Source organism: Poecilia reticulata, chromosome 16, assembly GCF_904066995.2.
Source record: "Poecilia reticulata chromosome 16, P_reticulata-male-v2, whole genome shotgun sequence".
In the NCBI taxonomy this organism is placed as follows: domain Eukaryota; kingdom Metazoa; phylum Chordata; class Actinopteri; order Cyprinodontiformes; family Poeciliidae; genus Poecilia; species Poecilia reticulata.
Genome location: NC_088845.1, coordinates 2,714,519 through 2,729,202, shown reverse-complemented (window position 1 = coordinate 2,729,202; position 14,684 = coordinate 2,714,519). Strand labels below are relative to the sequence as shown.

Sequence of the window (14,684 nt, the reverse complement as noted above, 5' to 3'; positions counted from 1 at the left end):
GTGCTGTCATTTTTATCATAGGTTATGTTTTGTTACTGTCAGATTAAATTTCGTTTAGAACCACTGTTTGACTTGCAGGTTATTTTATTTGCTCATGTACTTGTTTGCAGGTTCATGAATGTGAAAATGAGATCTATGGTGTTCGAAGACTCGCTGTTTGAAGAGTGTTACTTTGAGGATATCACCTCCAGCAACACTTTTTTCAAGAACTGCACATTTATTGCCACCCTCTTTTACAACACTGGTGAGGAATTCACACACAGGCTTACTGGAAACTGTAGTGCAAAATCTAAAAGCATTAAACGGCTCTGGAAAAAATGAAGAGTCCACTGAAAACCGGATGGTTATGATTTCTGAATTCTTCCCGAGTTAAAACATTAGTGTTGTTTTCTTTGCATTACTTGAGGTCTGAAAGCAATGCATCTTTCTCATTATTTTGACCATTTCTTAGTTCATAGAATAAAAGAACAATGTTCATTTTACTCAGACATTTACCTATAAGAAGTTAAATCACAGAAACTGATCATTTCAAGTGGTATGTTTATTCCAGTGCTGTATGGATGCCATCATTGTGTTTTTAGGCTGCGATCAGTAACGATGATAGAATCTGTTGCATGTTGGTTAGATTTAAATAGCTGAAGTTGCTTTTTTTATGATTATTTTCTGATACATAAGTTCTTTTTATCCCAGTGACCGTGCTGCTTTTTACCGACACCCGTTCTGCCTTCGCAGATCTTTTTAAATACCGTCTGATCAACTGTAAGCTCATAAACAGCACTTTCCTGCACAACAAAGAAGGCTGCCTGCTCAGTGATGTCAGTGATGAAAATAACGCCTACATGGTCTACTTCGTCAGCTTCCTGGGTACCTTGGCAGTGTTGCCAGGTAACATTGTGTCTGCGCTCCTCATGGACAAGATTGGGCGTTTGAGGATGCTTGGTAAGACAGAGAGCGGGACAACAATATGGAGCATTTGCTCAGATGAAAGTACTGGAGAAGGAGAGAGAGATAGTGTAAATAAATCTTTGGCTTTTGACATTTTAAATCATAAACGTCACAGTCCCAAACAAGTGTTTGAACATTTTGCAGTTTTCTTGTGTTTTGCTAAATTCATGCAACACAAAATGTTGTAAAATAACTTAAAAACAGCATAAATGTGTCAAATTGTCCTAAAACTGTCAAATTGTGCACTAAAATTCAGATCTGAGGCCAAATGTTTAAAATGTTGTGGGAGTGACCAAAAAATACGACCCATAAATTATCACCATGTTTGGTGCTAATTTATGGTGTCAGTCAGTCTCTGAACGCTCACAGCTGCGTGTTGGTCCTTTTTTCAGGCTCCTAACAGAAGAAGAAGTTTTATTTATGTAGCACTTTTTCAGCAGCTCAAAGAGTAGATGCCCAATTTATATGACATTTTATGCATTTCAAGAAAAAACAGCCCATGAATAAAACGGCAGTCAGTGATGCATGAACGCTTCTGGTTTTTTGTTGATTCAGAACTGTGTTTATAATTACTGATTGTTTATTAGGCATTATTTTCTGCTTTTTAACTTCACAATAAATATAATCACAGTCAGATTTTACGAAATATGGCATCAAATTGAAAAGTACTTTGTTTTTTCTTAGGGGCGTAATGGGTCATCTCATTCAGGAGGAGCTATAGCACCCCCTAGTGTCTGCTTGTCAAACTACATTTGGTCGATCTTCCCCAAAGATGCATACAAATATAAACAGCATTTTCTGATCAAAATCAACAATGATTAGATTAGATTTATGTACATACTTGCCATTTTTCTTATGTTTGAACAAAACATAAAAATCTTTTGTTAGCAAAAATAGCTGAAGTCCTACAGGAAATCACGTTTGCAATTTCATACCATCCTGCTTCCTTCCTGTACTCCTAGGTAAATGTACCTGTTGTTTATTTTGAGTTTGTTGACTCATATATAATGTAAAATGATGACCCCTAATCAAACTATAATAATCAACATCCTGCTTGTAAATACCATTTTTTGGAATTACATAATCACATTTCCCTGCGACAGACTGGCGACCTGTCCAGGGTGACCCGTCCAGGTGACCCCGCCTCTCGCCCGAAACGTTAGCTGGAGAGGAACCAGCAACCCTCCCGACCCCACTAAGGGACAAGGGTGTGAGAAAATGGATGGATGGATGGATAATCACATTTCCTGTCTTTAAATAATGGGTAGAAAAAAAATTGCATCCAATCATTCAGGTGTCAAAGCAGGTACAAAATGTCCTCTGCATCCACACTGATGCATGATGGGTACAAAATGTTCTGATGGCTCCATTACTAGACAGAAAACATATTAGGACTACAATCAGTTAAGCTTGAATCAGTTGAAAACATCAGTTATTTTGACGTCTTTAAAAACACGTTACCCTACAGTGAAGATTCGAAACCATTAATGAAAATAGTTCTTGTTAATTCAAGTAACTCTGGTTTAACTCTCAGGTTAAAAATATACAGTAATCACGCTGCGTCTTCTGCTTGCTTGCCTCCTTTTTTCACAGCCGGCTCCAGCGTCATCTCTTGCGTCAGCTGTTTCTTCCTGTCTTTCGGCAACAGCGAGTCAGCCATGATCGCTCTGCTGTGCCTGTTCGGTGGGATCAGCATCGCCTCCTGGAACTCCCTGGACGTGCTGACCGTCGAGCTCTATCCGTCTCACAAGAGGTGGGTGGTCTAGGCGTGCTCTGACGTCCTGAAGGCAGCAGCACTGGGTGATGTCAGAGGAGCTGCCCGTCTGTGATTGGTTGGCTTTCGGGGACGGATGACATTGTGGGGTGAAAAATTACTGCAAAGCTCATTTTGGCATTGAATGGTTTTCATAAAGCAGATTTCATTATTACATATATGGATCTAAAACTGATTTTAAAATAGAATAATTTAGGTAAAGAGGAGCAAAATTATGTATTTTTTCCCAAGACTATCAGAGATCAGCTTTTAGATTTGATTGAAGGGAAATACCATCATCATCATCAGGTAATGACATAAAAAATCCTGAGATGTTCTTCAGTTTATTTGATTTATAGATTGGAAATCAATTAAGGAGCAGTATCTCGTTTAAACGAGAAAACATTCATGAGTTCTTTAATGAGTTTTAAATCTCTTTAAGACTAAGACATCTTCTCTTTTAACAGTAGAACAGAATCACATCTTAGGATTTTAGATGTCGTCTAGAAGATTTCAGACATTTTATATGTCTAAAATTGACGATTTTAGATCTGATTAGAGGGAATCAGGAGTTATTTCTTTTTAACAAGTCATATTCTGTCAGAGGAGCATATTTTCACATTTCTTTAAAACAAAGAAAACTCTTTGCATCCCGTTATAATGATAAACTTTCTTTTTTTAGCAACTTTTACTAAAAGTGTGAAAGTTTCTCGTCATAACCAGAAACTTCTACTGAATTTATTTCCAAGCTTTGACGGTTAGATGCTTCAGTTGTTGGATTTGTGTTGAATTTCCACCATTGTAACTCTTGTTCTCTCCTCTTTCCTCAGAACCACAGCTTTTGGCTTCCTCAACGCTCTGTGTAAATTAGCGGCCGTGCTCGGCATCAGCATCTTCACGTCATTCGTTGGCATAACCAAGGCCGTGCCCATCCTGTTTGCCTCCGGCGCGCTGGCAGCGGGCAGTTTTCTCGCCCTCAAACTACCAGAGACGCGGGGTCAAGTGCTCCAATAGTGCGGCGCCAGCAGCTCTGCAGAGGGCAGCAGAGCTTTAGCCACACTGCAGAGGAATCGGCTCAAAGGTTCATCAAATCGTGCCCTCTGACCCCACCCCACACTCACCTACATCCTACAGTAAAACAGTAAACTACAACATGAATTTGTTAAGGTGCAACATTCAGCCATGAGAGTAAAGGTTAGTGCTGTTGCTGCATCCTGATAATTCCAGAAAAAGATGATGTTTGTTGATGTTTACTAAAATCTGGAGATGAAAAAAAACGGTAAACCAATGTAGATGTAACTCCACTAAGTTTTGTCCCCCTCAGTGTAAAAGCATCCAGGGTTGGAGGTCAGTGACTCTGATAGTTAGCAACAGACTCATAGAAATGACCACTAGCCATCATTGCAGAGTTGTCCGTATTCACCTCCATTCTTTTGAGCGACATCAACTCACCTTTGAAGTTGTGAGTTCTTCATCTCTGTTGGACATCTGCTCAAAAATGCAACAATTCCTGCCTTGATTGGAAGCATTTTTGACTCTGCGGGGGAACACCAAGACGTGTCCGTCTTGGCCTTCCTTGCTCCGTCTCTCCTGAGGTCTTGTGTTGGTGTCTAGACTAACTGCCATTTTGTAGATGATAGAACATTCCGGGTTTGCTTTTGTTATCGTTACGAATCGGAGATGAATCTCCCTCCCTTTATGGCATCACTTTGGATCGCACCAGAACAGGGATGAGTTCGAGACGAGCTTTCTGTGTCTGTCCATCTAAAGCACAACCATTTGTCATGAGAACATTTTCCCAAGGAAAATGTTCAGAATCTCCCAGTTAGCCATTATTCCAGTCAAACTGTATGTCCCTTTGTGAGAACTGCCTTTTCCCTTCTCCTTTATGAATATACAGGATGTGTGTCTTTAAGATGTTTCAGAGGGTGTTATGCATGTCACAAAGTATGAACTGTGTGTAAACTTGAAAATCCAGACTATAACATGTAAGCAGAGTTTTACTACATTTGCTCATTTATTGTTCTCTATCAGATTTCTGTAGTATTTTGACAGGACACTAGTTCTATATTTCTTGGTACCTTTAACAGACCTGCCCAGGTGTTTTAGAGCACACTGCACGAAACGTTGCAAAACTTGAAATGTCTGAAAGAAGTTAGCTAATCGCAGTCACGTTTAAGTTTTCACCGAGAACTCAAAATATTAAACATTGTGGGTCATCTTTGCAGCTGAAACCTGGCAAATGGTTGTTTATTTATTAAGTCTGTAATCATTCCATAAAAGCACCTTTATTTTTTACAGTGACGGCGGTGGGGCGGTTTGGAAAATCCATGCTTCAGTCAGGTTAGCGCAACATGAATACCAGCCTACAGAAAAAATCATCTTTAGATGTTCAGCACACCAAACTTCAATTTATTGAAACTGACTTTCTATGTTTGGTGAATTCACCAACTCCCTCACAATTACTTATATTAGCTTATTCCTTCCTGCCTGATTCTTTTTTTTTTATTTGTGTTAGTAAATATTCAGTGGCTGCATAGATGAGCTAGCATATGGGCTGTGCAGCTGCTAGCATTAGCAACATGTGTTGCTAAGTGTTTCACTCTGGTCTCAGTTTATCCATTTTAAACACTTGCTCAATAGTTACGGAAAAACTAAAAAACATTGTAGCTGGTGTCTCCTTTCAGTTTGATCAATACGCTTCACATCCTGTGCAGCAATTCATCATGAGTAGCTACCAGAACCAATCATCTAAATCCTCTCATTTAACCAAACAATATTTCTGCTGGTACTCTGAATCTGGTTTCTGCAACTTCAAGATGTTGATGCTCCTGGACTTTTAGTTGTTAATGACTCACAAGTCCTGAACCGAAACATTTTTGCAGTTTACCTTCATCCCGATTAACCGATATAGGATAACAAGCTTTATTTGCCTTTTATGACTTAAATACATTAAATTCAACACCATCAGGGCTACACTTTTAACCTGATTTTTGTTGGAACACAGAACTGATCGGGACATTAATTTAACATGCAGGATAATTCTGTCTTTTCCTGAACTTTAGCGTATGATAGGAGCAAGAGATAAAAGCACACTTATCAGAAAGAGATCACTAACAATTATTATATTTTCCATACAGGTCACATGCATTCCCACTTATATTCACAGCTGCTTTCCAGAATCTGGAAAAGTTATCATGTCTGACCAGTTTTTCTTGTCCAAACTGCCATTTTGTAGGATAGCAGCCATACTGTATGTAGTTTCAATTGAATATATAGCCAAACCACTGCACTAAGACTGCATTGTGCACAATTCTGAGAGCCTTGTGTTGTTTGACACTCATCCTGATGCGCATTAGGCTGGACAAGTAATGAAGAACCAGGGGAACATTTACTGAAAGCACAACCTTAATCGACCAAATGATGATGTTGTGAACATGCTGTAGGTTTACACAGTTCTGCAAAAAGAAAACGACCCCTCGTTTATTTGCATTTACTTTACGCTGATCTAGATTTATCACCCGATCCATCATCTATTCGTGTGCCATGAGTACCACCTCTCATGAATTATTGCCAAATATTTTCTGTGGCCTGAGTTTACACATTATGACAAGAGATCTGCTATAGATATAAATATATGTAAATAAAATAAACTATAATAGAACTAATAGGATTTGTAAATGATTTCCCCCCATGGACTTTACAACACTAAAGTCGTTTTTTCCTGTTTGCTCATGTGGAGCAGAAACACTTTTATTTTCTCTCTGAAACTGATTCAAAACGCCGAGTTTGACACTTCAGAAAAAAAACTAATCTCTTTGACTTGCAAAAAAGCTTGAGAAGCCAGAATAATTAGCAGACTACATTGCAAAAAGTCCATCACACCCTTTCAGAAGCACCGATAGATCCTGAAAAAACAGAAACTACACGTGTAAGAAATAAATTCTCTGCAGACCGGCCCGTGTCACACATCAAGATTCCTCTGTTTTAGCAGAGAGTGCTGTTAAAACGCTAACACGCTTCTCTCATACATATCTATATGTTACAGGGTGTTTTTGTATAATTAACTTGTTGCCTAGGCAACAGTCAGTTGTGAGTGCAAAAAGTTAACAAAGCAATAAGTGTTTGGGTGTTTGTCTCTTACAAAGTTGTTGGCAGTGGAAGCACATTACTACACGCCGGCCTTTTTCCACATAAGGGATTGTTTAGCGTTATTTGAATTGTGGCTGTGTGGAGTAGTGTTGAGCTGTTAGCGTCTTACCTGCAGTAGACAGCTGCTCTGAGCAGGGAAGATTAAAAGAGAATTCCCACCTAAAATAAAAAAAATAATAATTCTAAACTTTTCTAAAAGTTTGGCTTGTTGAAGATGGAGAAAATTCACTCCTTTACATGTCTGTTCCTTAAAGTTTTAACTCCACCTCTCTGTGAGATTTCCTTTCTGAATCATCAATCTGAAATCGCTCCGACTGCTGTTGTTTTTCATGTAAGAGACTGACTGCTCAGAACTACTCCGCACAACATTACATCAAAAATAAACTCTCCCACTAATGAAGACATGGAATAAAAAAGCTAACATTTGTGTGTGACTCTCTAAAACCACTCTTGGTCTTGAGGCTTCTGTCGATACAAGTGCATCACAATAAATTAAATGTAACAAAGAATTATCACCTTTGTCACTGTACTGTGCTGTAGAAAATGTAGTTGATTGTTTGTAAGTATAGAAACTGTGGAATCAAATATAAAAAAGTGATAAAAAAAAGTGTAAATGAACAACGCTGTATGTTGTCTTTTGATTTTGTGTATTTTGTAAATGAGAATGAGATAATAGAGTAAAATCATCAATGTCAAACACCAGTTATGGATCATAGTTAGATTAAAAGTGCAGATGCAGTTTTGTTTAGAGGTGTGTGAGATTCCTCCATGTTGATTTTTGATCAGGATCGCACTTTGATGCGATCCTTTGGAACTATAACAAAACGTTATGAAAATAATGAACAATAAACAAGTGGAAAAGATAGCTGGAAAGTCCATTTATTTAAATTGTCAAATATATGTATAAGTACACATAATGACCTCTGTGCCCACTCACTGCGCTAGACTCCCCTGCTGAAGGAAAACATGTTGTAGCTCGTTTAAATTTTGCTGCAGAAGATAAAAATAAGCAATAAGTAAAGTTCTTGGTTTACTGGTCCATCTGTGTTCCAGCCATCATGGTGGTCATGTGATCCTGAACCAATCTTCCTCTGTGCGTTGTCTGGGGGTAAAAATCTGCAGATTGCCATTATGCAGCAAGGAGTTTGATTAGATCTGCTGATTTCTGCATCAAATGGAGCTACAGTGATTCAGATAATTACTTTTTCACAAAGGGCAAGTTAGTAGATAGATTCATCCCGTAATTGAAGTCATCTCCTGAAAATTATATTTTGTGTTTACTTAGGTCATCTTAGTCTGATTTTTAACATATTTATCAGCAGGGGAGCTTTAGTTGTATATATATATTTTAAAAAATATTGCGTATTTATCTTATTAGGGCTTAATTATATGGAAAAACGTGAACCTTCAGGTCTCCTTTCCCCTGCGTTTTCATTTCTGCGCGGCTCACACACCGGTGAGCTGTAAAGGAGCGGACCCGCTGGAGGAAGCCAGCAGATGGCGGCCGAGCAGCTAAAGGCGCTAACCGTCATAAAACTTAAAAGAAGAAGTCACTCCGTCTTTCCTTTGAAAGGTGAGTTTTTTTAAATTGTTGGGGAATTTTATCAAACAGAGTTTGATCAACATGATCTGTTTCTTCATGTCAGTGGTTTATATATTTATGTTCTGCTGTGTTTAGCTTACAAGCTAAGTAGCAGCGGCTGGTAGCGAGCAGCTAAACAAGCTAAGCTAACACTATAAAACAATCAGGACCCTGTTTCTGGATGTTGTCTCCTTTTTACAGTATCAAATACACATAAACTATCTGTGGCTGTAAATCGGCTTAAAAGAGTTGGATGCTATTTTCAGTCCATCCTGATTTTATAAAATAAAATCAAAGTTAAAGAGTTTCTTACATTTCATGTAATCAATGCCAGTCCTGCGTGTTTTCGTCAGTGCTTTGCTTCTATTTTTAATTTGAGATGCTTAAATGGAGCAGATGATTTTGTTTTAAGATGTCCTGCGTTATAAAACAGAGAAATGCTAACTGTAATCAGCCTGAGACCTTCTTGGTGCAAAGCAGGTTTGTTTGGGCAACGAGGCAATTCAGAATGCTTTACATGGTGAAAACGTAAAACATGGCATAATCAAGGAAAACGTGAAATATAGACTCGTATCAACATTATAGTTATTAATCTAAGGGAACTTTAAACAAACTGGTTTTTAGCTCCCATTTAAAGGATCTCAGGGTTTCAGCAGCTTTGCAGTTGAGTTTCTCTAGATCTTGCTGGGACCTTTTGTCCTTTAATAAATGTTCTTCAGGTGATAGAAGGCCGACTTTGTAACTGTCTTTATGTGTCTCTGAAGGTTTATGTCTGAATGCATCAATAATTTTGCAATCGACAAAATGACCAACATATTTGATGTGTTCTGATGATTCTAACAATAAAACTTCACAAAATGAAACGTCTGTTACTGGTTTTCACAAGTACCGACTAAATGAGGTGTTTGATGTTTCTGTAAAGTTAAGCACTTTGAACTGCCTTGTTGCTGAAATGTGCTATACAAATAACCTTCATTGGTAGCTAATCTTATAATTTGCTTTAATCTGAGTTTGCAGATTAAACTAGTGGGGATCCAAGATATAACCTTGTGGAACTCCACACTTGATTTCTGCCCACTCCTTTGAAAAGTTACCCACTGAAGTCTCTGTTCTTTAGGTAAGACTTGAACCGGTCCAGTACGCTCTGGTCCAGTACCAGAGCGTCTGACCCAGCTGGATGGAAATGAAACATTCCTCATGATCAGATGAATGAATCTGTTTTTGTTCTCCACAGTGGCTGATGCTTCCCAGTGTCTCCCGCTGCACTCGGCCCATCTGCCTTTCTGTAGCTCGGCCTCTGGCTCACTTAAGACCGCCCATGGACCCGGACCCTAGCCGGCCCGTTGAAACAACCATCAGAACCAAACTGACAGAAAAGTTCAAGCCCGACCACCTGGAGGTCCACAACGAAAGCCACATGCACGCGGTTCCCCCCGGATCCGAGTCCCACTTCCGAGTCCTGGTGGTCAGCTCGCAGTTTGTGGGTCTGCCGCTGATTCAGCGCCACCGTCGGGTCAATGAGGCGCTGAAGGAGGAACTGAGTAGCTGTGTTCATGCGTTGGCCATCCAGGCGAAGACCCCTGAGCAGTGGGGCGTGGACCCCGCCCTGGGCAAGAGCCCGTCCTGCATGGGGGGTTCGAAAAACGACCGCACCGTCGAGGAGAAGCTGAAGGCCGGGCGGGAATGAAGCGCTGGACTCTCACAGCCGGCGCTTTGGTTTTATCTGCCAGTTTTAAGGTAAAATGATGGAAGAATAAACCATTACGGTGATTTCCCTGATGTTGGTGTGAAACTGAGTACAGATCAGAATAATCAGGTTGGTTTTCTGTGCTTTTCTGCTGCTGAATGTAAATAAAAGTGATTTCTGAGATTCATTTCCATTTTGAAGGAGATTTATTTGCATAAATGTCGGCTTATTATGTTAGGAGGGAAATTATTAGCTATTGGATTTATTTCTAGTTGAAGTCAAAACAATGTTTCAGTTCAGACATTTTGCTGTTTGCAGTGATGCTGATTTCAAACCCAAAGCTTTTATATCAATTAAATAATCCCTTTAGCTTTTTTTCTCAGTGTTTTATGTTTGTCGCATGTTATTTTGTTAAATGAAACCTTTAAGTCGGATAGTATTTTTTTATTTTAGGTCAAACTGAGGATAAAGTTAAGCTGGTTTACTGTTGGTTCTTGTATTGGACGTTAATTAGGGGTGTCAGTGTAAAGGGGGCTGACTGTTAATTTCTGTTTCACTTTTTAGATTTTTATTTCCTTCCACTTCATTATTATGCACCAGTTTGTGTTGGTTTGTCATATAAATCCAAATAAAATATGCAAATATGTAAAGTTTTTGAAATGACAAATATGAGTAAAGTCCAAAGGGTCTTCTCAAAAATCACTTGTTAATATTTTATTTTCTATATCAGGAAACTGTGCTACAAACATCCAGTGACTTTTTACTGTAAATCAGAAACAGTCTCACTCATTTATTAGACTTTGCTAAATAATAGACTCACAAAATGGAAAATAATTGGCTCAAAAAGTGAAATAACTGTAAAGATTAAGGGAAATGTAAGATTTTACATGTCAGAGGTAAAAGAGAATTCAGGTAGTTTTGACACCACTGGGTTTCTGTATATTATCGACAATCGATCTGGCTTATTGATGGTTCTATGTCAGTCCTGCTGGCTCGACACAAGGGGGCGCTATGTGCTCACAAAACAACCAACTGTGACGGATGTTTAAAAATATTTTAATCTCCTTTAAAGACAATAACAATCATCTCAATATTTACAAATCTGAGATAAAATCAGAAACTAGATGTTAAAATGGGTCAACCTAAGGTCACACAAAGATAAATTAAACTTTTAGGAGGAAAAGTTTAAACATTTTTCACGTCATTAAGTAAAAATCAGATTTAAAGAAGCAGAAAGTTTGTTCTGGTTTCCAGTTGGACCCAGTTCTGAAGTTGTTAACTTTACAACGAGATGACGGGTAAAAATCCGCTCCTCAGCAGACGAGGAAGATGAGACAACAGCTAAAGTGTCAGCTGGAGTCTGGCGTGAGGAAAACGGGCCTCAGAGGTTTAAATCAACTCAACTTTGGCTGATGACGACCGGCCTCCAGAGGAGCCGAGCGTCGACTTCTACCACCATCCTGGGCCTGGACCCGGCGGCCTGTCAGGCCGAGCAAAAGGTTCTGGTGAGCAGGGAGAACAACTGGTGTCACTGGTCTAGAAGAAGGCAAACACCAACACAACCAGTTTACGACCCCTGGCACTCATTAGAGCCAGGAGGGGCCCCCCGCGGATCGACCCGGGGCCCGGAGCGCCTGCAGACCTGCACTCTGCTGCTGGGGAGATTTATGCCCTACGAGTCCAGGTGGCGTTATGATCCGGCAGAGGGGACGGTGAGGTGGAGTGCTGGGACTTGTCTCTGCACTTAACAGGTTGGCTTGTTTTCTCTGTGAGCAGTACATCACCCGTTCATTAGAGGCGGTTCTGCAGCGAAATGACAAGTTCTGTCGGGTCAGAGCAGTAGATGGTGACCCAGAGGGGCTCCGCTTGAAAATACCTTTCACTTTGGAGACAAACTGTCCAGAAAACCCGTATTTATATCCCCTAAGAAGGTAAATAATTCACACTTTACACTCAGAAAACTGAGAGAGAAATGTTCAGGATTTTCTTTAAGTTTTTAAATCAACAGATTAAATATTTCAGACTTTCTGTGTTTTTCATAAAAAGGTTGTTTCAAAATGGAGTTTTGGTCGTTTGGTAAAAAAAATAATTACTAAAAATGGCACACAAAAAACAACAATAGAGGCCATTCAGTGGATAAAATATCAAACTTTTCCAAGTTAAACTTCATGCCAAAAGGTGAAAATTAATAGTTTATAAATAAAAGTGAATTATTTTTCTTAAAGGAAATTTTATTGTTTCTCCTTATACAATTTTAAACAGAAGACAAATGATAGCATTGATGTCATTAAAAAAGCAATTAAATCTTTTTTTAAAAATAAATTCTAAACATTTTTAGCCGTTAATTTTTAATTCTTGACTAAATTTGACTCCAGAGATTTGCAGTCATTTCAATATTTTGAATTACAAAATGTTTATTTCAGGTCATTCTTACACACATTCGGCCCACCGACGCTCCTTCACTGCAAAAACACAAAATCTTACCGGGTATTTTTTACCTTGTTTCTGCCGCAAATATCTCAGTGCACAACAAATAAGGCAGAACTAACTTAACAAGTAACTTTTCTGTCAGATGTAGCAGCTGGTTTTAAGGCAATAACTCCTTAATATTAATAAAAAAATAACTGGCAGATTATTTCACTTATGGAAAATAATTTATTTTTATTAGTGAGTAAATCTGCCAGTTGAACTAGTACTTTTTATTAATATTAAGCAATTATTTATGTAAAAGCAGATCTTATAGTTTGCTGAAAAGTTTCTTGTTTTCTTATTCCAGGTGTATTTAGTTATTTGCACTAGAAACTAAAACTACTTGGTTGGTGTTTTTGCAGTGTTTTCCTCCAGAGTCCGGCTCCAGCAGTGATGGATCTGTGTCCGGTTCTGGCTCTGGCCCGTCAGGTCAGTGGGAACCCACCTTGGCGGTTCTGGTTCTGCGTCACCGGTCCGGGACAGATGGTGCCAGGCTGGTGCTGGGACCCTGAACGGGGCAGGGTTCCCGCGTACCAGAGCGGCCGCTGATTTATGCCGCGGCTCCTTCTGCACAGTTGACCTCTGCTGGTTGAGGGGTCATCCACCAGTGGGATGGCTGAAGGGAGGTCGGGTGGGGTTCTGGGAGGTCGGGTGGGGTTCTGGACGCAACAAATGGGTGCCTGAGAAAGGGTGGCTGTGCCGTCCCAGGGGACTGGCGTCGTCTTGTGGCCCTCAGAGCAGCTGCAGGATCTGTGCAGCACATGTGTGTGCAGAAAGCAACGCGTCTCATTTAAACCGTCGGTGTTCAAAGTGAGGCCTGGGGGCCATTTGTGGCCCTGAACTTGTTTTCTTTGGACAAATTAGGAGAAAGTACGGCTTTTAAATTAAACTATACTTACAAAATGTTAGATGCAACACAGAGAAACCATCTTTCCCAAACTTTCTGGTTTCCTTCTGTTGTCATGGTAACGTATACTCTAAAGCATAATTCTGCTAGTTGTAATGTAATTTATTGGTAAAATCCCCCAAAAATCTATTTAAATATTTATTATTACCCGTCTCTGCATTTGATATTTACCTTTTAAAATAATATTGAATATTTTTCACATTGACGTAATTTGGTAGTACGCAGATAAAAACAGCTTGTGTTTGATTTATAAATATTATTTAAGTGCATAACTGTTTCCTTGAAGGCTCCAAGTTTGTGTCCTTTCAGGATCACATAAAAACCTTATTGCACCCAAATCTGCTTTTAATTAATGTATTAAAACTTTGCAAAACGCAGCTATTAAATGTGCTTCTATTGACCATATAATTGCAGAATTTGACTTTTTGAAAATAAGTTTGTTTAATTGAAACACGCCATTTTCCAGAAGACTCTTTTTGATGAAAGTTTTTTTGATGTTTTGGTTTTCTGGCTGTATCAAAATTGGTTTATTTCACAAAACTCCACTGGAAACTATTTTTTGACACGAGTCACACAAGTAATAACCGGATGTTGCTACTGAGGGAAACCACAAAGAAGACGACAACAGGAAGTGGTTTTAATGACATCACATGAGCAAACTTATTCCTGTGTGATTTTATTTGGTTTTTTTTATTTAATGAAAACAGAAATTACAAAATTATGTTGCTGTTTTTTTTTACATTAGCAGAATATTGGTGTGTTTTTGCTGAAATTCGTAATGGAAGCGCAGCTGGTGTTTTCAAATGAAGACCCACTTGGATCCTGACCGCATTTTCTGACAAGCAAACTGGACGCCTTTGATTTAACAAGAAAAATGTGCAAAAACCATTTGTAGCTTTGGATCTACAATCCCTGTTTTAAAAATTATTTCTCATTACTCTATTTTTAAAAATAAAAATTCCAATTTATTGTTGAGTAGATAAAAAAAAAAAACTAAAAACAACATATTGGGTGATTTTAGTTTCTGAAACTTATATTTTCTTGGCCCACTTTTGAGCTGACTTGAAAAGAAGTTTGGACACCCCTAAATTAAACCCACCTTTATCTTACTAACAGACAAAAGCAGCAATTTGCAATTCAGAAAATCACTAAAACTAAAACTAAAATTCATATTTATCATCAGAGACTC

The 14,684-nt window shown here is 38.8% G+C and overlaps 2 protein-coding genes across 4 annotated transcripts in view; both read left to right on the top strand.

The window, feature by feature from the left end:
* sv2a (synaptic vesicle glycoprotein 2A) overlaps nt 1-7,715 on the top strand; it is a 34,248-nt gene extending 26,533 nt beyond the window's left edge. Inside the window, exons 10-13 of the mRNA XM_008430742.3 lie at nt 111-244; nt 733-939; nt 2,539-2,698; nt 3,529-7,715. Coding sequence (XP_008428964.1) covers nt 111-244; nt 733-939; nt 2,539-2,698; nt 3,529-3,712 — 685 coding nt within the window. The 3' untranslated portion in view covers nt 3,713-7,715. The remainder of the gene's footprint in view (nt 1-110; nt 245-732; nt 940-2,538; nt 2,699-3,528) is intronic.
* A 556-nt stretch (nt 7,716-8,271) lies between these two features.
* On the top strand, nt 8,272-10,306 carry bola1 (bolA family member 1). Of its 3 annotated transcripts, none has more exons than XM_017309362.2 (3): nt 8,292-8,423; nt 9,450-9,549; nt 9,667-10,306. In XM_017309362.2, the coding sequence occupies exon 3, from the start codon at nt 9,673-9,675 to the stop codon at nt 10,117-10,119; it is 447 nt and encodes a 148-aa protein (XP_017164851.1). In that variant the 5' UTR covers nt 8,292-8,423; nt 9,450-9,549; nt 9,667-9,672; the 3' UTR covers nt 10,120-10,306. The 3 variants fall into 3 exon arrangements, with proteins under 3 accessions (XP_008428963.1, XP_017164851.1, XP_081472888.1); XM_081616762.1 differs by having other exon boundaries at nt 8,319-8,423; nt 9,443-9,549; XM_008430741.3 differs by lacking the exon at nt 9,450-9,549 and having other exon boundaries at nt 8,272-8,423.
* The last annotated feature ends 4,378 nt before the right edge of the window (nt 10,307-14,684 follow it).